At 45.7% G+C, this 24,344-nt stretch overlaps 1 protein-coding gene across 6 annotated transcripts in view; it reads right to left on the reverse strand.

Annotated features, from left to right (window-relative positions):
• Positions 1–24,344, reverse strand: part of PDE1B (phosphodiesterase 1B) — a 548,753-nt gene that overhangs the window by 479,290 nt on the left and 45,119 nt on the right. For 3 of the 6 annotated variants that reach the window (XM_069758701.1, XM_069758702.1, XM_069758704.1), the window contains exon 2: positions 10,588–10,696. In XM_069758701.1, the coding sequence (XP_069614802.1) occupies positions 10,588–10,696 (109 nt within the window). Of the gene's footprint in view, positions 1–10,587; positions 10,697–10,960; positions 11,414–24,344 lie in introns of those variants that run through there. The other 3 variants (XM_069758705.1, XM_069758707.1, XM_069758706.1) reach the window with 3 other exon arrangements.

Genomic DNA, 24,344 nt, shown 5'->3' on the forward strand with positions numbered 1-24,344 from the left:
GAGAAAGTGTGGAAGCCAGGTGGCAAAGTGATCCAGGAACTGATGAGAGGGGCCGGGAGGACGATACACCACCGCCACTCGCATGGAGAAGGGGACGTAGAGTCTGACCACATGGACCTCAAAGGAAGGGAAGACAAGTGAGGGTACTTGGGGGATAACTTGGAAAGTACATTTGGGTGAAAGGAGCAGACCAACGCCTCCACCTGCTCTGTTGTCTGATCTTGGGGTATGAGAAAAGTGTAGTCCACCATATGAAAGAGCAGCAGCAGCGGTGGTGTCTGACTGCTGGATCCAGGTTTCAGTAAGAGCCAGGAGATAAAGAGAATTAGAAAGGAAGAAGTCATGAATGAAGGAGAGTTTATTACACACAGAGCGAGAATTCCAAAGGGCACAATTCAAAGAGACAGAAGGCATGCAGGGAATATTAATAAGGTTAGAGGGATTTCTGGGTGTAGCAATTGGGAGGTTTGACTGGCTATAACATGGGGGGCCGGGGTTTGGAGATATGTCTCCAGCGACTAGGAGAAGGAGGATCGAAAGAGTGAGCAGATGGTTAAGTGATTTGTGTTGGATTGTGGGACTGAATGGATCTGTGCTGTTAAGCAATGTGAAAAGAGCATGAGTGCTATACATAGGAGAGGCAAGGACAGAGGGGCCGATATGGATGGAGTATAGAGAGTTAATGCAAGGGCGGTGAATGTGAGTGAATGCAGCAGCCAGGATATAGATTATACAAATAAATATGGTGAGTATTTGTGCTGTTTCAAGTGAATATGGATTAGATTTAGATTGTCTTACCTGTCTCCTGCCCTGTCTAACTGCCATGTTATAACTGCCGAGTACTTAGAAAAAAAGTACTTTGAATAAAAATACACGAATACTAGTGCACGAATGCATCCCCAAGCTAAGTCTACATTTATAGAAGGCTAGCCCTTAGATCTCTCTTTTTTTTGGGGGGTTAAAGCTCGTTAGCAATCAATCTAACTCAGTTGAGACAACGGGACACAATAAATGTAGTGATCAGATAAACAAATGTCCAGGTCTACATGGATCATAAACCGCTTTGAAACAGTTATGTGATCTCTCTGAGTAAGGACATGCAAAAGTGAGTTAAATATCTATTCTACATCTTAATGTTTGGAGCCGATAAAATAAAAAATCCTATACTCAATTCCACGCTGGTGCGGTTACAGCAGTGATGGTACTCGTTTTCCTACGGCTCTTGTGCGGATGTTATAACATATGAGCCCAATCAGTGCTGGCGTCACTGCCCCACCTTCAGACAAATTGAACATCAAAAGGAGGAGAGAGCAGCTGCAGCCCTGGTTTGTAATGTCCGAAGTCGGGGACAGTGACGCCAGCGCTGATTATAACAGGCGCACAAGAGCCCCAGAATGGTGCTGGCATAGGAGGGGAGTATAAGCTTTTTTTATTTTATTGGGGCCAAGCATGGGGTATGAGAATGCGTCGTCTTACTAGTGGACAACTTCTTTAATTTGCACCAAAAAAAAACGGTCTTGTTTGCCTTGCCCCACATTTATTATTGGTTTTAACCTATTGGAAAGTGGATGGCAAGGAGAAGTGGCCATGCCATAAGACAAAACTGTACCACCAAAGTAATCCAATGATGCGAAGACTATATAATCTATAGATGCAGCAAAATTATCAACCAGAATGAGTCACTATGCTAATATTTTACACTTTTTGAGGCAAAGGTGACAACGCATCAAAGCTTCAGCGCCAGAAAACTGGGGTAAAAAGCTTGAAAAAAAAAATAAATCACACAATTTTGGGAGTTGTTCACATTATTTTCACCCAGCTTTGATAAAGTGGGCAAAGACTGATTGTCAAATTCATCACGAGCAGTGGCATATCTTACACCACAATCCTTATTCCAATCCTTGACTGGAGTAAAATTTGTGGCGAGGCATACACAGAGGAGCGCGCCACTTTGCACTTTATCTTGCCATTCCATCAAGACCGGAATGAAAAATTATGAATCAGGGCCAAAGTTTGTACCTAATTAAAGTTAGACAGCTTTTGTAAATCAGCCTAAGTGCGTGTGAAAGCAGCCGGTTTTCAGTCATAAAAGTGTGCACGGAGTGGCTACAGTCACTGCTAAGCACACAGAGAGCAGGCCCCGCCACTTGGATTGACAACTCACTTTACACAGATACACTGCAGAGCGAGCATACAGCCAAAGGCATCCCTAATCCTGCTGCATAGTACCATATTATTGGGTAATTCCCAGAGCATATGTCTTGGGAGAGAGGCTGTCTGTGTGGCTGTATAGAAAGTAGAGACCAGCAAGGGCACGGTAAGTTTTGGATAAAAAATTACATACTTTTATGTCATGGAATAGGTGCAAGAGTACGGATTAGGCTCAGGAGCTGATCCCACCCCACAAAGGATAGGTGTCTGCTGTGTTATACAGCCAGCATCTGCCTCGAACACCAACGATTGGAACTAGCTCCAACTGATGCTTTTTAACCCACTTAAATGGCACTGTCAATTACTGACATCAGTAGTTAAAGGGGTTTTCCCACGAACACAGAATATTTTGACTAAATGATCTTTGAATAATAATCAGTTCTACAATTGGATGGTTTTTTTTTTTTAAATGTTCCTGTGCCGAGATAATCATATAAATGTGTCCCTGCTGTGTACTGTGTAATGGCTGCATAATGGAAAATTAGCTGCATCCTGGAGTTAAAAAAAATTGTATCCACTGAACAACCACTTTTGTATGAAACTGAAGGTGATCCTTAGTACCCTAATTTGATAAAGAGGAAACTTTATTCTAGCCGTATTTGACAAACAGAGGGGTGAACACTTTGGTGTGAGCCAGAATCTTGTGTCACCATTGATGTAATTAGCTTCCAGGGACCATATAGAGGTGATATTATCTAGGACTCATTCCGGCCTCCATTGTATATTGGTAATGGGTTTGCTATAAGTGGCAATACAAGGATCAGGAAGAAAACAAACATTTTTGGAATGTTTATCTGTGCTCCTGAGGACATGGCTGTGATATTGAAGGCACTGCAGGGAATGTAATTGCTTCCACGCTCACCCATCTAGTGCAATAAATGTCTCTGCAGTAAGAGATTTGCCTTTTATCTGTTCTGTGGATGAATTAAGAGTGAATTGCAATAGACAATTTTGCTGACTACTCCTTATGGATATCATTTTAAAAGAGCATTAACATGGGCAACGTTGCTTGGTTTTGCTGCAACTCACTCATTCAGATGTAACTCTTTCAAAGATACAGAAGCTACAGCGAAAAATAACACTGACCTACTATACTCAAAAGAATACACCAAGGCCCCGATTTATCAGTTTTCACCAATTTTCTGCATTAAAATTGTTGGAAATGTTGAAAAAAAAATTTCACAAAGATATTGCAAATTTGGGTGTTTATGCAAGTCTCCGCAAACTCTTTGAAAAATAAGCAGGGTTTATAGTTAGAGGGTGTATGGCTAACTGCGGCCTTGAATCTCCTGCTCAGCACCCTAACACATCCTCCCGCTCCTCAATTTCCGACCCTCCACACCAGAAAAGGGGACCGGAAAGTACCGCTGTCACCAGTAAGTAGATGCAGTACGGGTGTGTGCTGAATGGCACGGTTGTAATGCATGGATCACGCCAAAACAGTGCCAGAGAGCTCGGTGACATGTCCTCTCACATTGTGCACCAGCCATGCCCCCGCTAAGATCACATACTTATACATATAGAGTTAAAGTCTGAAAGTACATGGTCACACAAATAATCCTGGCTCCCATACCTTTTTGGATACTTATATTTACTGTATAAACCTGTATACAGATATTCCTGATTAGAGACATCCATGATGGGATCAGTGTGTCGTTTGGGTAATCAACCAATCACAAAAGTTCACACTGCGGCATCACCACAACATGGAACTAATCCGTTCTACCTTCTCACAAGCAGTCGGGAAGGGAGACAAAAAAAAAATTACGGATATACCGTAAACCCATTCTGTTTATTTGTTCTTAATTTACGAACTATTAGACACAATACTAAAAATATCTCAAATCAAAGTTAATATTTAAAAAATGCATGAGAAATCAGCCTGTGCATCAGTTTTCATCCTCCCAAGTTTTTATCCTCTTAATATATTGCAGACATCATATTATATAGCATTGTGTGCCTACATTTGCTCATTTTGCCTTTCTACTCAGCTATTTCTTCTCTTTTCTCTTCTTAGAGCAGAGGCTCCATGTCGAAACAGGAAGTATCTTGTCCATGCATGAATCATTACCCTCTTCAGCTCCTGACCCAGCTGCTCCCGCCTACCGCCTGCAAGGGACTTTTGCAGTGTCTTATGACTCCTACAGGGAAAATTAACCTCCTGATTCTACATAGAGTTTTGAAGGATTCAGCTAGTTAGTTTTAAATCATGTCATGTCACAGACCTAATGAGAAAGAGAAGAATTAACTGGGTAGAAAGGCAAAATGAGCAACTGTAAGTACACAGTGCTATATACTGTAATATGATGATTGCAATACATTAAGAAGGCAGCACGGTGGCTTAGTGGTTAGCACTGCAGCCTTGCAGTGCTGGGGTCCTGGCTGGGTTCAAATCGCACCAAGGACAATATCTGCAAGGAGTTAGTATGTTCTCCCTGTGTTTGCGTGGGTTTTCTCCAGGTACTTCAGTTTTCTCCCACACTCCATAGACATACTGATAGAGAATTCACATTGTGAGCCCCAATGGGGACAGAAATGATAATGCATGTAAAGCGCTGCAGAAAATTATAGCGCTGTATAAACAAAGAAAAATAAGTAAATAAGAGGATAAAAAGGTTGATGGGAGTGCTTCTTTAATTCTGCAAGTTGTTTCTGTAGCTTTGTTCACACTTGTTTCTGTTTTAAGAGGACTCATTATGGAGATGAGAGGTCTGTTATGATCAGAACTTACCAATTTATATTTCTATACAAATTTAAGCTTCATGTAAAAAAGGCACTGATCAACAATAAACCAAGTCGATCAGAGCATGATTAAAGGCCCTGCTAGATGGACACATGCAAACGTTATGGGGGTAAATGATCCCTAATACGATCATCCTGTTCTACAATTTACATGTTGTCAGCAGCTTATTCCTATCTACACAATGACATCAAACTACCGACGGCTGTGATTTTTAGGCAACCTGAAAAAGCCAATCAGCTGATGAAAAAGAGGCGAATAACAGTAATTACTACACCACACTGGATGCAAAAGAAAACTCATGAAAAAGAGTGAACAAAAGAATTTTAAAAAGTTTGAAAATAGCTTTACCTATTTGTGCCAATGAGCATGTATGGTGTTGGATAATTAATAGGTGGCATATGAACACTATATCTAAGGACGGATTCACATGCCTGTGTTTCACAGTACAAGTGCAGTCTGCGATGCAAGAATTGGTTGCGTGTCTCCTGATCCGACATCTACAGCCTCATAGACAAATATGGGTTTTACTAATACTGACCTACAAGGCCATCTATAACCTGTCTCCTCCATACGTCTCTGAACTAATCTCCCGATATCTTCCCTCACGTAATCTTCGGTTCTCCCAAGACCTCCTTCTCTCCTCCACACTTATTCGCTCCTCACCCAACCGCCTCCAAGACTTCTCCCGAATATCCCCCATCCTCTCAAATTCTTTGCCCCAACATGTCCGACTATCAACCACATTCAGATCCTTCAGACAGAACCTGAAAACCCATCTCTTCAGGAAAGCCTACAGCCTGCACTGACCCAGCTGCCTCTTCACCACTACAGGAGCTAGCGCCTCACCAACACCAGAGCTCCTGCGACCCTCAACATATTGTCTCCTTCCGAATAATCCTGCAGAATGTAAGCCCGCAAGGGCAGGGTCCTCGCCCCTCTGTATCAGTCTGTCGACCCGCTGGCTGCATGCTGGCTGCAATATTGGATTGAAGTTCATTCTTTGTCCTCCGTAGTACATGCCTGCACAAGGCAATCTTGCCTTGCGCAGGCGTGTACTATGGAGGACAGAGAATGAACTTCAATCCAATATTGCGGCCAGCATGCAGCCAGCGGGTAAGGAAAGGGTGAATCAAACACCCGAAAACCCCGCTTCCATGGCAGAAGATTGTTCCCTTCAAATTCAGGTGACAGTGTCCCTTTAACTATTATTTGGTGACACGGGAGCAGATCATGTATCACTAAGCATGCTTATCATCAGTGGTGACAACTTTGTAAGAGCAGAAATTATCACTCTTTTGGTTGTCACATGGTTTTCACCAAAAGACTTAAAAAGTGTCTAGGCACTATGAAGAAGGCTACTAAGCAAGTCAATAAACTCCATTATCAGCCAGCAGTCTTCTGGCATTAAGCCACAATGTCTGTATTGATAACAACTTGTGGATGAACACAACTGATGCTTAACTGGACCTCACATTTCTCTGAGCAGTGAATATGGCAGTCAAAGACAATACATGATTGTGGTACAAGTATAGTACATATAGAAAACAGTATTAAATGGAAAATGTAATGTATCAGGATGATTGTTTTCAATACGGGTTTCTAAATGACACTGCCAAGAAAGCCATTGAGCTTCAATGAGATGGCTCCAAGTCGGGTTTCCTATACAGATGCAAGCTGTTTATCGGGATCAATTCATATGTGAGTGGCGGGCTTCTCCAGCTTCTCCGGTCATTCCATGTCGGTCTAGTCACAGACTAGTCCAGAGATAATTACTGTACTTAGAAGTCAATCACTGAATAACAAGCGTAGGTTAATTAGGTAAATCTTAATTACAAGACCCAATCACTCCCTTATGCCATGTTAATTCACCTATGAACACCATTTAATGTATCAATCTTTACATATCACGTGCTGACAGGTCAAGATCAAAAATTGTATCTCCGACCAAAGACATCTGTAATGGTTTCACTGATTTTTTTTCTTGTCTGATTATTGCTTCTATGATTGTAACCAACTAATAGTGCTACAGACCTAATATTACCCCGGCTAAAAGAGAGAAATGTAGTATGCCCATGTAATATTGCCATAATGTGCTACATATAGATGTACCAATGGTTACCTTGATTCGGATAATACAGCTCCGGGATATCATGGAACAAAAAACTAAAAAAGTGTCATTGAACATCAATCTTTTAATGATGAATGACTTATGCAATGTTATCTCAATCCTTTTAAGTAAAATCTGCCACTTTATTTATTCTGTCCAAAATTATGGTTTTCACTGAAATTCTCCAGCCATAGGAATAGATGGGACTAAACAAGCGCCGCCCTTGGCCGGCTTCTCCCTGACCCACTCCAGCAGATTGACAGGTCTCTCCCGTGAGTGTACATAGATAAAGACTTGGCAATCAATTGGGTGGGGAATAGCTGGCGTGGGAGGCGCAGTGTTAGTCCCATCCATATCTATGGTCCCTGAATGGCTCAAGAATCAAGGGACAGATTCCCATTAAGAGACATAACCTTCTACAAGTTACCAGTATATTGCATTAAGTGTACAGTATAAACCAGCCAAGATCTATTCAGACCTACTCTGTACACTAGTGATCCTGTGACATTAGTTGAAAAGTAATCACTTTAAGTAATTAGTTAAGTAAATAATACTTAGTATTAGTAAAGTACTGAAAAGTATTACTCCTTTGTCACTAATAGAAGAAGAAAAAGGATAATTAGGATTGTCTAAGGGTACCGTCACACAGTGACATTTTGATCGCTACGACGGCACGATCCGTGACGCTCCAGCATCGTAACAATATCGCTCCAGCGTCGTAGACTGCTGTCACACTTTGCAATGTACGACGCTGGAGCGATAATTTCATGACGTATGTGCGATGTAGAAGCCGTTGGTTACTATGCGCACATCGTATACAATATCGTGCACACCTTTGTTACACCATGCGATCATGCCGCCACAGCGGGACACTAGACGACGAAAGAAAGTTTCAAACGATCTGCTACGACGTACGATTCTCAGCGGGGTCCCTGATCGCAGGAGCGTGTCAGACACAGCGAGATCGCTGGAACGTCACCAGCGATCAAAATGCCACTGTGTGACGGTACCCTAAGACAAGGTTAGTGACCCTATCCGGGGCAAGTTCTAAACATCAGGAGGAATCGCTGAGGAGTCAATAAGGCAAATAAAAGAATGATTACACTATATACTCAGCATGCACTGTAATCATTTGGAATTATTTTAGTAGGGGTAGTGGTTATTGAGTGGAAATAAGGTAGTTTCAATTTGAGTATGATTAATAACAGTTATATTTTCCTGTAAATTAGGAGGGGTTAGCGCTCAATGGTCTCTTTGGGACCAGGTGTGTTCTGCAGTGTCTGATTTGTTGGATCAATAAAAAGGAAACGGTCAGGAGATTTATCCTGCCTGTGTTATTGCAGCTATGTATATTTTATATCGAAGTGCTGCGGCGTTTCAGAAAAAAACTGATCTTAGATGACTAGTTCAAGGCCATTTCCCAGTGTCTTCTCCCCACCCCACACTGACAGGTCTCTCTCTATGGCCACGTTCACATGTTCAGTATTTGGTCAGTATTATACATCAGTATTTGTAGCCAAAACCAGGAGTGGGTGAAAAATACAGAAGTGGTTATGTGTTTCTATTATACTTTTCTTCTGATTATTCCACTCCTGGTTTTGGCTACAAATACTGATGTAAAAAACGTACCAAATACTGAACGTGTAAACGTGACCTGAGTTTGTGGATAGAAAGATAACAGTTTGTTAGAGTGGAATGGTGACCCACTGGGAACAAGCCTTAGACTAGTAGTTTAATCCATGGCTGGCTTTTCAAAGAATATTTTCTCGGAAATGTTGCAGAGTTTTTTTGAGTGAAACATAATTGATCGCAATAATGCCGTGATTGGGCGTTATGAATCTCCAGACAGGTTCCCTTTAAATATTAAAGATTGATGACCGTCCTGTTTCTCATTACTGTCCCGTCTCTCAGGACCGTCCCGTCTCTCAGGACCGGCCCGTCTCTCAGGACCGTCCCATCTCTCAGGACCGTCCCATCTCTCAGGACTGTCTCGTCTCTCATTACTATCCTCTCTCAGGACTGGCCCATCTCTCAGGAACGTCCCATCTCTCAGGACCGTCCCGTCTCTCAGGACCGTCCCGTCTCTCAGGACTGTCCCATCTCTCAGGACTGTCTCGTCTCTCATGATCATCCTGTCTCCAGTTTTGTGATCACCAGAAGAAATGACACACACTGTGCTACACAGGCAATGTTTCACAATCAAAAACTACATATTCTCAGTTATTACTAATAGTGCTATGGTATAAGTAGCAATCCATTCTACCTCAAGTCAGCACATTTACCACCAACCCTCTTGTCAATTTTCCAGTGCAATATCTCTATCATCATCAGAAAATAGTCAACACGATGATGAGGAAGGTAGTGGAGCTTTTAGTACAAAATGTAAACTCCACTTTCTTCCCTCCATCTCTAAAGCGAACAAGAAGAGTTTTTCCAAGTCAGGACACAATAGGTTGAAACTAGATACAAGCTTGACTTAAGAAAATGTAAGGTCGCATTTATTTTAATCATATGAACATGACCATATTCTACAACACTCTTGATGTCTAATATGGGAAGCATCCTTTCGAGATTCCCCTTCTTTATCCAATGATCAACAATCGAATATAATTGATGACTTGCCCCGGAGTTACTTCACTATTTGGGTAAGTCAGACCATGTAGTTTGTGAAGACACATGTTGTGTGGTCCGCATTATAGACCACGGGTCACCCAGGGTGTGAACAACGTGTGCTGGTACTGACACCACTGTACGTGACCCTATCTGTACGATGAAAAGTGGCCTAGGAAGCACTTTTCGTTGCCATGCTTTTCCATTAGCACTCTTAGGGTGGTTGTTACAATATTCACTTATAATGAAACATCCTAAAGATATGTAATATTGATAAGATGAGAAGAAGTCACAATGCAGAATATCTCAACAAATAAAACCTAATTCACTCCTATGTGACAACAGTACCTATGAATGATACTGCCATACAGATTCCCACATTTGTACCGCAATCTGAAGCATGTGCTCATTATATTCGCCACTAACAATCCATCAAGTAGTCACATCACCGGCGAGCAATCTACAGATTATCATATTATCAGTAATTAGATAAATCGTTAACAATAGCATTTGACATGTGAAGGACGCAATGCACGGAGCAGACGCTTCAAGTGTTATCTACAAGAGACAATGGTGCGGGTTTTGATCAAGGGGTTAATGAGAATCTTACACGGGAGGTTGCCATGGTGATGTTAGCATTAGTGCACTGCCATGGCTGTGCTCACTTATCATCCCCAAATGCATAGAAAAATAATAATTGTGCTAAATGCAGCATACTGCCGAATACGACAAGTCCGTGCACCTCGAATGCGTCTGGCTACATGAATATGGTGATGTGATTGGCGGCTTGTGCGGAACGCTTTTGTTTTCCAGGAGAGCTGGAAACCACCGTTTCTCAGCAAAGATGGGATTCCTATGGGTGGTCTGCGCATGTGGGGAGGGAAGTCCCTTAACCCCCCGTTTGCCAGGTACTCACAGAGCTCTCAGTTTGACCCACATCTTCTTGCTCGGGGCCGATTTCAGCTCGAATGGAGACGTGCATCCCTCCAGCAGATCTTTGTCGACGCTGGGAGACTCCATCATTCCTGCGGAAGAGAGGAAATCATGTCAGTCGTGTGCTATAACTGTTTATTTCGGGCTCTTGGGCACGCCATTGCAGCCAAATGGCAGTTCAAGATCTGACGAGACGTTCAGTTACGGGGGACATGATTGATGGACACCATATTGACAAACCTGATTGACATGTAGGACCTGTTTGTTAAAACTCATATTAAATATGTGACTAAGACCACCTGGGGGTAAAAAGGAGCAATGGACAGTTCCTATAAGCACAGAGAACTACAACATACCCAAACAGCAATAGACGTATCAACCTGCCAGGACAGATCTGTGCCAGCACGGAAAGGGTTCATGCAAATTATCTTTCTCACATATTCTGTGGTCTCCCCTGCGTCCTTCAGGGAAATCAGTCCATTCTCCTTGCGTTGTGATGGATAAATGTGGGCAGCAGGAAGGGGGGGACTAACAGCAGCAGCAATAGCATGAAGCAGGACGCCTGCCCCTTCTGCAGAGGGATCTGCACGCGTGCTACTGAACGAGATAGACTATGGTCTACCTCTAATCCATGGAGATCCTCCCCCAGCGACTCGAACAGGTTATCACACTCTGCACACAGTGTTTCCATCTATGCTGCAGGATTTCAATATATGACCTGTGCGGGAAGTCCGGCTCTCTGGGGGTGCCACATGTCTCTGCCATGGCAATGTGACATTTCCTAAACAACGGATTAGCCGCTCGTCAGCAGAAAACTGCACTGCACCAAAAGCACAATACTTTACAACAGATAAAAGAGGATGCACTCATTAAATCCAACCCATGACTCTGTTATTAACAGAGATTAGCATATGCAAAAGCCTACAAAATACGGACAGGCGGCACTGAGGGGTATTTGGCTGTGCCCATGTCCGAATAATCAGCATCAAGCGGAGATTTGCTGACAGAAGTAAATGACCTGTGGCTGCAAGTTATCTATGTCTATACAGATAGATCCCTAAATCACAGATAACAAAGTGGCTTTCCGTGGGTTGCTAAGCAACACCCCGCAAACACACAGTCGCCCATTTAGCAGCGGACCATCTAATATACTTTGTATTCAGCCCTGGAACTATAGAAATGTCACTGACATGGAAATGTAACGAGGCATCCTGAACAATCCCCATTGCTATTCAGGTGATAAGTTGCTGTATGGATATGAAGGAAACATTTGCCGAGTGACTGATTTATCTTTTAAGATAAAGGCCAGTTTATTGTGAGCGGAATATTAAGGAACACTCGCATGAGGCCACATAGAAATGTGTCTGTGTATGTTTTCATCAGCAAGGCACATAAACAGAAGAAGGCCATGCTTTCCTCGAAACCTACATATGAACGCCCCGATATCCCACCGCCACTCAATGTGAAGGGTCATGAACCCCAAGGAAGCATTGGCACAAGAACTGTGTTATAGCACACAGTCTTCGCTCTCATTCAAATGTCCGTGTTGCACGTACATGTTGTATCCGTTTTTTTCACCGATACAACATATATCAATCATAATCTATGTTGTAGTTCACATGCTCTTATTTTTCATAGAGACATGACCGCTTTTTTCCAGCAGCAAAGCTGAGGGTGATCAATGAGTGAAATAGGCTGCAGTGATAGGTAGTGAGTTCTCCTTCAATGGAAGTCATCTGTCTGAGATGGTTTAGTGAATCCTGCATTGAGCAGGGGGTTGGACACGATGACCCAGGAGGTCCCTTCCAACTCTTCCATTCTATGATTCTATGAAAAGGGCCAATACAAGTCTATGGGTCCGTGAAAAACTCATACAGCACACGGATTGCATCTATGTGCCATCAGTGTTTAAAGAAGCACTCCCACCAAAGTTTTTATCCTTTCAATAGTGTATATTGTAATCATAACATTATATAGTACTATGTACTTACAATTGCACATTTTGCCTTTCTACCCAGATAAACCTAATGGAAAAGAGAAGAATTATGACATAATTTGATTAAAAAACTGACTAGCTGAATCCTTCTAAGCTCTATGTAGGAACAGGAGGTCAATTGTGATTCATCAGTCACTGCAAAAGTCCCTGGCAGGGGGAGGAAGAGCAGCTTGGTCAGGTGTTGAAGATGAAGAGGGGAATGATAAATGCAGAGAAAGGAGACTTCCTGTTTCTACATAGAGCAGAGAGAAGAATTAGCTCGGTAGAAAGGCAAAATTAGTAACTGTATCTACAAAAACTAGTGTTTGCATCACCATATTTTGAGAGCTATAATTTTTCCATATTTTGGCAGACAGAGGGCTTGTTTTTCGCGGGTCGAGCTGACGTTTTTATTGGTACCATTTTCAGGCACATGACATTTTTTGATCGCTTTCTATTCTGATTTTTGGGAGACAGAATGATCAAACACCAGGAATTCAGGAATTGTTTTTAGGGGGTTTTTTTTATTGCTGTTCCGCATGTGGTAAAACTGATAAGGTGGCTTTATTCTTCAGATCAGTACAATTACAGTGATACCACATTTATATTTTTTTTATGTTTGGCCGCTTTTTCATCATAAAAATTATTATATAGAAAAAAGAATTGTTTTTTTGCTTTATTCTGAGAGCTACAACTTTTAAATTTTTTTGCTGTTGGAGCTATATCGCAGCGTGTTCTTTTGCAGGACAAGATGGCGTTTTCATCGCTACCATTTTGATTTGACTTTTTGATCGCGTTTACTCTACTTTTTATTTGGCGGCATGATGAAAAAAGCAAAGGTTTTTGCTCTTTTTTTGCAATGTTTACTGAAAGTGTTAACAAGTGTGACAGTTTTATAGGTCGGCTTGTTCTGGACACAGCAATACCAAATATGTGTACTTTTTTGTTTTTGCATAAATATATTTATTGGTTTAATATTTATTCTTCTTTTTTATTTATTTTGTGATTTTTTTTATAGGTTTAAAACATTCTTTTACTTTTATGTTTTTTTTTTACTTAGTCCCTGTATGGGACTTCAGTTTTTATTTGTCTGATCACTGATCTCATACAATGCAGTACACATATATTGCATTGTATGAGACCTGTCAGTGTTACACAGGCAGAACGCTTGTCATAATCAGCTGCTGGCCGAGTCTAACAAGCCACTGCAGCAGGCAGACCCAGAAGTCATCATCACGTGACCTCCGGCTGCCGGGACAATGCGAAATCCCCTATGATGTGATCGGATCTCATCACGGGGGGCATTGTAGAGGTGAGTACAGCAGTGGTCTCCTTCTGCTATCTTCTAAATGCCATGATCGCGGCATCTAGAAGGTAGCAAAGGGTTTAACATCATTGGGACCTGACCTAATGTCCCGATGAGGTCACCTGTCAGAGCTATCACTCTGCTCAGGAGTTGCAGCGCTTGCAGTACCCTGGGGGTCCTGAGCCCACCGCTTATAAACGTCAGCGCTGCACAGAGCCCACCTAGCGCCGACGTTTGTTTACTATGGGCGGTTGGGTAGCGGTTAAACACGGACATGTCAATGGGGCCTTATATTAGGGAGTCATTAATACTAGGCCCTTCATGGAGGCTCTGCTTGAAACCACTTTAGGGAACTATTCTCCCCTAAAAGCTATAGTATTAAAGCGAACCTGTCAGCAGGATTTTGCTAAGTAAACTACAGACATTGTCAGGTTGGCACTGTTATACTGATTAAAATGATATCTGAGGTGAAGAAATCCGTCTTGTGGTTCTTGTGTAATCAGTGTTAGAAATTTTCAGTTAATGATATGCCCGTGCTTCGGGGCAGGACTGTAGGCAGAGTCTTATCTTCCTGCTCTAAGCCAGAGAAACCAAGGGAAGATCTGCCCACAGGTCGCCCCGAAGCACAAAAAGTCTGTTTCTCTGTCTCTATGATGAGGAACACGTTTGTGGTAAAAACAATGGTAGAAATTAATTTTTCCATCTTTTCCTCATGCAAGAGAATCGGATCCCAATATGACCACACTCTGATCATAGTGTCATTTGCATAATCGAACCGATTCTTTCTCTCGAGAAAATCTACGCTTGTCTGCAGCTGTCCTTACACAGTTTAGATAAATGAAGTCCAATGTGTCAGGATTTACATCATATGAATGTGCTGTTTACATCATCACAAGCAAGAATACAATGGTTGAATAACATAGCAAAACTTCCATAAAAGCCATAAGGCTATTTTCACACATTGCGTGTAAACCGCTGCGGAATCCGCACAAAGAATTGACATGCTGCGGAAAATACAACGCAGCCTTTCCGCGCGGTATTTTCCGCAGCATGTGCACTGCAGATTTGGTTTTCCATAGGTTTACATGGTACTGTAAACCACATGGAAAACAGCTGGGAATCCGCAGCGGCCAATCCACTGTGGATCCGCAGCCAAATCTGCACCGTGTGCGCATAGCCTAAAGAAGCTGCTTACAAAAAGCAAGATTTTTTGGTTTTTTTGCATTGTTTTTTTTGCAGCTTTTTTTTATAAGGATTATATTTGTCATTTGCCTACAGTACATATTTAATAAAGCTAAGTTTTATTCAACAAAAAAGCAGCCAAAACGCGTTATGGCATTTTTGCACTCTCTGATTGCTTTCTATGGTGAAAAAATTAAGCAGTCTTCCAATTCAATCAAGAAAAACAAAACAATCGGGTGCATGAGATTTTTGAGATCTCGTAGCTTTTGCTTGTACTGTAAAAAGCAGCTTGTTATTTGCATAAAAAAGCATAGCAAAAAAAAACGTACAACATCGCAGCATAGCCTAATGCTCTCCGACTAAATATACAAGACCAATCTTTATTAGTCAGATATCAGGAATATTTTCTATTGTATAGCAGTACAATGCCTGTCTGTAATTAATGTTATTACATTAACGGTCATTAAATTCTATACTGTGGTGAAGATGTCAAAGTGACGGCTCTGCCGCCTGTCAATGTTATCCGCACAGTTTCTCGTCTATCGGCGGGTTTGGGCCTCGGACTGCTGTTTGAGGAGGGCATGTAAGTCTGACCAGGGGAGACAAATGATATCACCTACCCGATCCCTGCTGTTCTTTTAAATTCCCCATTAATCTGTAATACTAAACATTATGGAGCCCGGATTTCACTTCAACAGCAACTTGAGCCGGGAGCTGTGTGGAGGGGTGAGAGATGGCTTCGTCACTGTAGGACATGTGCCCAGCAAGGTCTGGGGGTACTAGCTCCTCTCACAGAGAAATAGATGCATTTTTATAAGTATATTGCTGTCTGTTTGTCATCATATATTAGCTCACGATTTGGTATCCCCGTTCTATGAAGTCCAAATGCTCTGACAGAGTGCATGAATACATTGGCGTAACCAGTAAGTTATGGGCCCTGATGTAAACTTTCAAATGGGGCCCCCCCAACCATGCAAAAATATTTTCCACCCAAATTCAGATTTTCTCTATTCATTTCGCACACTATAGCTTTATTGCAAAGTTGTATAGTGTGACCTCAGTGGCGTAACTATCCGGTGCCCCATCCTGGTATATATCTGCCCCATGTACTGCCTTTGTTATGTAATTTACAAAAGAAAATAAACCATTATACTCATCAGGGGCTTACATAGAAGTCACGGGGATCCATATAAGAAGTATAATACACCCCCATAGTACTCTTTATAATATAATGCACCCCCATAGTCCTCTATATAATATACTACACAGTTTATAGTCATCCATATAGTATAATACACTCTCCATAGTCATCCATGTAGCATAATACACTCCTCATAGTCATCCATATATTAAAATACACTCCTCATAGTCCTCCATATAGTGTAATACACTGCTCAGTCCTCCATATAGTATACTACACTCCTCAGTCCCCCATATAGTATAATACATTGCTCATAGTGCTCCATATAGTATAATGCACCCCTCATAGTCCTCCATATAGTATAATACACTCCTCATAGTGCTCCATTTAGTATAATGCACCACCATCGTCATCCATGTCGTACGATTCACTTCTCATAGTATAATGCACCCCATAGTTCTTCATATAGTATAATGTATTCCCCATAGTCCTCGATACAGTATAACGCAGCCACCCCACAGAGTATAATGCAGCCACCCCACAAAAGTATAATGCAGCCCCACCATACAATATAATGTAACCCCCATAGAATGTAATGCAGCCCCCCTCATAGTATAATGCAGCCGCTCCATACAGGGGCAGTGAGAAAGACACGGGCAAATGGTGACTATGGGGCGGGGGAGAAGGACACAAGGGGGCTAGGGGAGACAGGCACAATGGTGACACAGGGGGCTAGAGAGCAAGGAAGACAGGCACAAGGGGACACATGCGGGCTAGGAGGCAGGGGAGAAGGGCACAAGGGGACTAGTGGGCAAGGGAGACTGACACAAGGGGACACACGGGAACAAGGGACACAAGCACAAAGGGACAAAGGAGACAGGTACAAGGGGACACACAGGGACTAGTGGGCAAGGGAGACTGACACAAGGCTACACACGGGAACAAGGGACACAAGCACAAGGGGGCCATGAAGAAGAGAAAGGCACAAGGCGACACACGGTGACTAGGGGGCAAGGGAGACAGGCATAAGAGGACACAAGGTGACTCCGAGGGCAGAGTAGATAGGGACGCAAGTAGACGGAGTTGCAAGGGGACATGGGAAGACGGGGAGACTTGGGAGCAGGGAAGGAGGCACAGGGATTACGAAGACAGGGCAGATGGGGAACACACGGTAAGAGAGGGGACAGGGGAGACTTGAGAGCAGGGCAAATGGGTCACATGGGGACAAGGGGCAGGAAATGCATGGGGGGAGCAGGAGGACTCAGGGCATGGGAGATGGGGAGCATTGGGGGACCAGGGGAGGAGTGACAAGGCGCATACGGGGGCCTGGAGGAGCACAATGACCTAAATCTGGGGACCTACGAGGACATGGGGCATGGGAGAGCAGGGAGGAAACAGAGCTGGTGTCACAGGGGGCTGAAAACGGCGACACACGGCGACCGCTGCTACCATGGTAATTACGCCCCTGCATGAATAGACGTTCACCTAAATGGAAAATCCCTTTAAAGATAATCTGTCTCCAAGTTTTTGCTATGGAATCTGAGAGCTTCATGATGCAGGAGCAGAGAGCCTGATCCCAGCGATGTATGACTTACTGGACTGCTTGGTGCAGTTTTGCATTACCTGCCTACACCTTTGATTGGCAGCATCCTGTGTACACTATACATTGTCAGCAAGCTCATGAAGAAAAGAAAAAATCGTTCCAGCTCCAAATAGTAAAATCCAAATTCCAACTTTATTAAGCCAATATAAAAACAACGGTGGACATATGGCTTAATAAAGTTGGAATTTGGATTTTACTATTTGGAGCTGGAACGATTTTTTCTTTTCTTCATGAGATGACCGCGTGGATCAGCGTTGGGTTCCGTGCTCCTGCGGTGGCTACTTGGTGAGCTGGCTTTTTTTCTTCTTTGCTATTGTCAGCAAGCTGTCAATCAGTGGTGTGGCTGGGTTACACATAGCTGGTCTGGCTGATAAAATACTGATTGTATTGAAATTACGGCAAGCTGTTGAGCAAGTGACACATGCCAGGAGTCAGGTCATCTGCCCCTACATTATGCTGCTATCAAATTAAAAAGCAAAAACCTGCTGATGGATTCCCTTTAAAAGAGTATCCCACCATACACATTAATTACCCATCCACACAGTGGTTGACATGTCTAATCACAGGGACCCCAACTGATAGCTAACAGGGGGTCCCAAGTCCCCATGGCTTCTCACAATAGGACCGCAGTGAGTAGGATCTTCAATAGAGCAGCACTTAACCATACATAGTGTTTCTCCATTCACATTCATCCTCTATAGCAGACCTGGGCAAAGTGTGGCCTGTGGGCCAAATCCAGCCATCTTGCTGTTCACATCCGGCCTGCGAACTGAGACAGCCGAGGGGCTGAAAACAGTGGCTTATGGACCGCACCTTGTCCTCCACAGCCTGTCCGCCGCCACTCACTGTCACCGCTATCTATCTGCATCCTCAGGATGCAGGCAGCGGTGAATGCATGGGGTAGGACGGGCCGCCAGCCGATCAACGTGTGAGACAGCTGACGCAGTCATTTTATCGCATCAGCTGTGCACTGTGGGGAGTCAGCGCATCGGAGAGAGCAGAGGCAGAGCGCTGGGGAATGGGAGCATAGTGAGTAAGGTGGGTTTTTTTTCATGTGCATGGGATGTTTGGCTGGAAATGGGGAGCCTATGGGGGTCTCATGCTGGACAAGAGGAGGCTATGGGGATCTTATGCTGGACATGGGGACGCTATGGAGCTCTCATGCTGGACATGGGGATGCTATGGAGCTCTCATGCTGGACAAGGGGACGCTATGGGGCTTTCATGCTAAACATGGGGACGCTATGGAGCTCTCATGCTGGACATGAGGACGCTATGGGGCTCTCATGCTAAACATGGGGACGCTATGGAGCTCTCATGCTGGACATGAGGACGCTATGGGGCTTTCATGCTAAACATGGGGACGCTATGGAGCTCTCATGCTGGACATGGGGACGCTATCGGGCTGTCATGCTGGACATGAGGACGCTATGGGGCTCTCATGCTGGACATGAGGACGCTATGGGGCTCTCATGCTGGACATGAGGACGCTATCGGGCTGTCATGCTGGACATGAGGACGCTATGGGGCTCTCATGCTGGACATGGGGACGCTGTGGGGCTCTCATGCTGGACATGGGGATGCTATGGGGCTCTCATGCTGGACATGATAACGCTATGGGGCTCTCATGCTGGACATGGGGATGCCATGGGGCTTTCATGCTAGACATGGGGACGCTATGGGGCTCTCATGCTAGACATGGGGACGCTATGGGGCTCCCATGCTGGACATGGGGACGCCATGGGGCTCTCATGCTGGACATGGGGATGCTATGGGGCTCTCATGCTGGACAAGGGGATGCCATGGAACTCTCATGCTGGACATGGGGATGCCATGGGGCTCTCATGCTGGACATGGGGACGCTATGGAGCTCTCATGCTGGACAAGGGGACGCTATGGGGCTTTCATGCTAAACATGGGGACGCTATGGAGCTCTCATGCTGGACATGAGGACGCTATGGGGCTTTCATGCTAAACATGGGGACGCTATGGAGCTCTCATGCTGGACATGGGGACGCTATGGGGCTCTCATGCTGGACAAGGGGACGCTATGGGGCTCTCATGCTGGACATGAGGACGCTATCGGGCTGTCATGCTGGACATGAGGACGCTATGGGGCTCTCATGCTGGACATGGGGACGCTGTGGGGCTCTCATGCTGGACATGGGGATGCTATGGGGCTCTCATGCTGGACATGATAACGCTATGGGGCTCTCATGCTGGACATGGGGATGCCATGGGGCTTTCATGCTAGACATGGGGACGCTATGGGGCTCTCATGCTAGACATGGGGACGCTATGGGGCTCTCATGCTGGACATGGGGACGCCATGGGGCTCTCATGCTGGACATGGGGATGCTATGGGGCTCTCATGCTGGACAAGGGGATGCCATGGAACTCTCATGCTGGACATGGGGATGCCATGGGGCTCTCATGCTGGACATGGGGATGCTATGGGGCTCTCATGCTGGACATGGGGACGCCATGGGGCTCTCATGCTGGACATGGGGACGCCATGGGGCTCTCATGCTGGACATGGGGGCGCCATGGGGCTCTCATGCTGGACATGGGGACGCTATGGAGGTATCATGCTGGACATGGGTATGCTATGGGGCTCCCATACTGGAGATGAGGACGCTATGGGGCTCTCATGCTGGACATGAGGACACTATGGGGCTCTCATGCTGGACATGGGGACGCTGTGGGGCTCTCATGCTGGACATGGGGACGCTATGGGGCTCTCATGCTGGATATCAGGACGCTATGGGGCTCTCATGCTGGACATGAGGACGCTATGGGGCTCTCATGCTGGACATGGGGACGCTATGGGGCTCTCATGCTGGACATGGGGACGCTGAGGGCTCTCATACTGGACATGGGGACGCTGTGGGGCTCTCATGCTGGACATGGAGACGCTATGGGGCTCTCATGCTGGACATGAGGACACTATGGGGCTCTCATGCTGGACATGGGGACGCTGTGGGGCTCCCATGCTGGAGATGAGGACGCTATGGGGCTCTCATGCTGGACATGAGGCCACTATGGGGCTCTCATGCTGGACATGGGGACGCTGTGGGGCTCTCATGCTGGACATGGGGACGCTATGGGGCTCTCATGCTGGATATCAGGACGCTATGGGGCTCTCATGCTGGACATGAGGACGCTATGGGGCTCTCATGCTGGACAAGGGGACGCTATGGGGCTTTCATGCTAAACATGGGGACACTATGGAGCTCTCATGCTGGACATGAGGACGCTATGGGGCTTTCATGCTAAACATGGGGACGCTATGGAGCTCTCATGCTGGACATGGGGACGCTATGGGGCTCTCATGCTGGACAAGAGGACGCTATGGGGCTCTCATGCTGGACATGAGGACGCTATCGGGCTGTCATGCTGGACATGAGGACGCTATGGGGCTCTCATGCTGGACATGGGGACGCTGTGGGGCTCTCATGCTGGACATGGGGATGCTATGGGGCTCTCATGCTGGACATGATAACGCTATGGGGCTCTCATGCTGGACATGGGGATGCCATGGGGCTTTCATGCTAGACATGGGGACGCTATGGGGCTCTCATGCTAGACATGGGGACGCTATGGGGCTCTCATGCTGGACATGGGGACGCCATGGGGCTCTCATGCTGGACATGGGGATGCTATGGGGCTCTCATGCTGGACAAGGGGATGCCATGGAACTCTCATGCTGGACATGGGGATGCCATGGGGCTCTCATGCTGGACATGGGGATGCTATGGGGCTCTCATGCTGGACATGGGGACGCCATGGGGCTCTCATGCTGGACATGGGGACGCCATGGGGCTCTCATGCTGGACATGGGGGCGCCATGGGGCTCTCATGCTGGACATGGGGACGCTATGGAGGTATCATGCTGGACATGGGTATGCTATGGGGCTCCCATGCTGGAGATGAGGACGCTATGGGGCTCTCATGCTGGACATGAGGACACTATGGGGCTCTCATGCTGGACATGGGGACACTGTGGGGCTCTCATGCTGGACATGGGGACGCTATGGGGCTCTCATGCTGGATATCAGGACGCTATGGGGCTCTCATGCTGGACATGAGGACGCTATGGGGCTCTCATGCTGGACATGGGGACGCTATGGGGCTCTCATGCTGGACATGGGGACGCTGAGGGCTCTCATGCTGGACATGGGGACGCTGTGGGGCTCTCATGCTGGACATGGAGACGCTATGGGGCTCTCATGCTGGACATGAGGACACTATGGGGCTCTCATGCTGGACATGGGGACGCTGTGGGGCTCCCATGCTGGAGATGAGGACGCTATGGGGCTCTCATGCTGGACATGAGGACACTATGGGGCTCTCATGCTGGACATGGGGACGCTGTGGGGCTCTCATGCTGGACATGGGGACGCTATGGGGCTCTCATGCTGGATATCAGGACGCTATGGGGCTCTCATGCTGGACATGAGGACGCTATGGGGCTCTCATGCTGGACATGGGGACGCTATGGGGCTCTCATGCTAGACATGGGGACGCTATGGGGCTCTCATGCTGGACATGGGGATGCCATGGGGCTCTCATGCTGGACATGGGGATGCTATGGGGCTCTCATGCTGGACAAGGGGATGCCATGGAACTCTCATGCTGGACATGGGGATGCCATGGGGCTCTCATGCTGGACATGGGGATGTTATGGGGCTCTCATGCTGGACAAGGGGATGCCATGGAACTCTCATGCTGGACATGGGGACGCCATGGGGCTCTCATGCTGGACATGGGGATGCTATGGGGCTCTCATGCTGGACATGGGGATGCTATGGGGCTCTCATGCTGGACATGGGGACGCTATGGGGCTCTCATGCTGAACATGGGGACGCCATGGGGCTCTCATGCTGGACATGGGGACGCTATAGGGCTCTCATGCTGGACATGAGGACGCTATGGGGCTCTCATGCTGGACATGGGGACGCCATGGAACTCTCATGCTGGACATAGGGACGCCATGTGGCTCTCATGCTGGACATGGGGATGCTATGGGGCTCTCATGCTGGACATGGGGATGCCATGGGGCTCTCATGCTGGACATGGGGACGCCATGGGGCTCTCATGCTGGACATGGGGATGCTATGGGGCTCTCATCCTAGACATGGGGACACTATGGGGCTCCCATGCTGGACATGGGGAGGCTATGGGGGTCTCATGCTGGAGCAGAGAAGGCTATTGGGATCTTATGCTGGACATGGGGAGGATATGGGGGTCTAATGCTGGACAAGAGGATGTAATGGGGCTCTCATGCTGGACATGAGGACGCTATGGGGCTCTCATGCTGGACATGGGGATGCTATGGGGCTCTCATGCTGGACATGAGGACACCATGGAGCTCTCATGCTGGACATGGGGACGACATGGAGCTGTCATGCTGGACATGGGGTCGCTATGGCGCTCTGTCAGGACATGGGGATGCTATGGGTCTCTCATGCTAGACATGGGGACACTATGGGGCTCTCATGCTTGACATGGGGAGGCTATGTGCGTCTCATACTGGTAATGGGGAAGGCTGTGTGGGTCTCATGCTGATCATGGGGAGGCTATGCTGTGATATAAGGGCTGTGTGTGCTTATACGATATATACAAGGGGCTGTGTGCAGGAGCAAATCATATTTAGGAGGATGTCAGTGTACTTAATTCTGCTTAATATTAAGTGATACAATTAATAGTAATATAAAATAATTATAATTAATATGTTAATGTTAATATTGAGAAGAATTTACTTCATCCTATTGGTTCGGCCCTCCACAACAGTCACAGTCTCTCATGTGGCCACTTGGGAAAATGAATTGCCCACCCCTAGTGTATTAGGGTTCTGTAACCTGCCTACAACACTTTTACAGAAATTGAAAGGTGGAGCATGTCACAGATTTTACATAATATATATATATATATATATATATATATATATGTATATATATATATATATATATATATATATATACACACTGCTCAAAAAAAATAAAGGGAACACTTAAACAACAGAATATAACTGCAAGTAAATCAAGCTTCTTTGAAATCAAACTGTCCACTTAGGAAGCAACACTGACAATTAATTTCACATGCTGTTGTGCAAATGGAATAGACAACAGATGGAAATTATTGGCAATTATCAAGACACAGTCAATAAAGGAGTGGTTCTGCAGGTGGGGACCACATCTAAGTACTAATGCTTTCTGGCTGATGTTTTGGTCACTATTGAATGTTGGTTGTGCTTTCACACTCGTGGTAGCATGAGATGGACTCTACAACCCACACAAGTGGCTCAGGTAGTGCAGCTCATCTAGGATGGCACATCAATGCGAGATGTGGCAAGAAGGTTTGCTGTCTGTTAATGTAGTGTCCAGAGGCTTGGGGCACTACCAGGAGACAGGCCAGTACACAAGGAGACATGGAGGGGGCAGTAAGAGGACAATAACCAAGCAGCAGGACCGCTACCTAAGCCTTTGTGAAAGGAGGAACAGGAGGAGCACCGCCAGAGCCCTGCAAAATTAC

Source organism: Ranitomeya imitator, chromosome 3 (genome assembly GCF_032444005.1).
Source record: "Ranitomeya imitator isolate aRanImi1 chromosome 3, aRanImi1.pri, whole genome shotgun sequence".
NCBI lineage: Eukaryota > Metazoa > Chordata > Amphibia > Anura > Dendrobatidae > Ranitomeya > Ranitomeya imitator.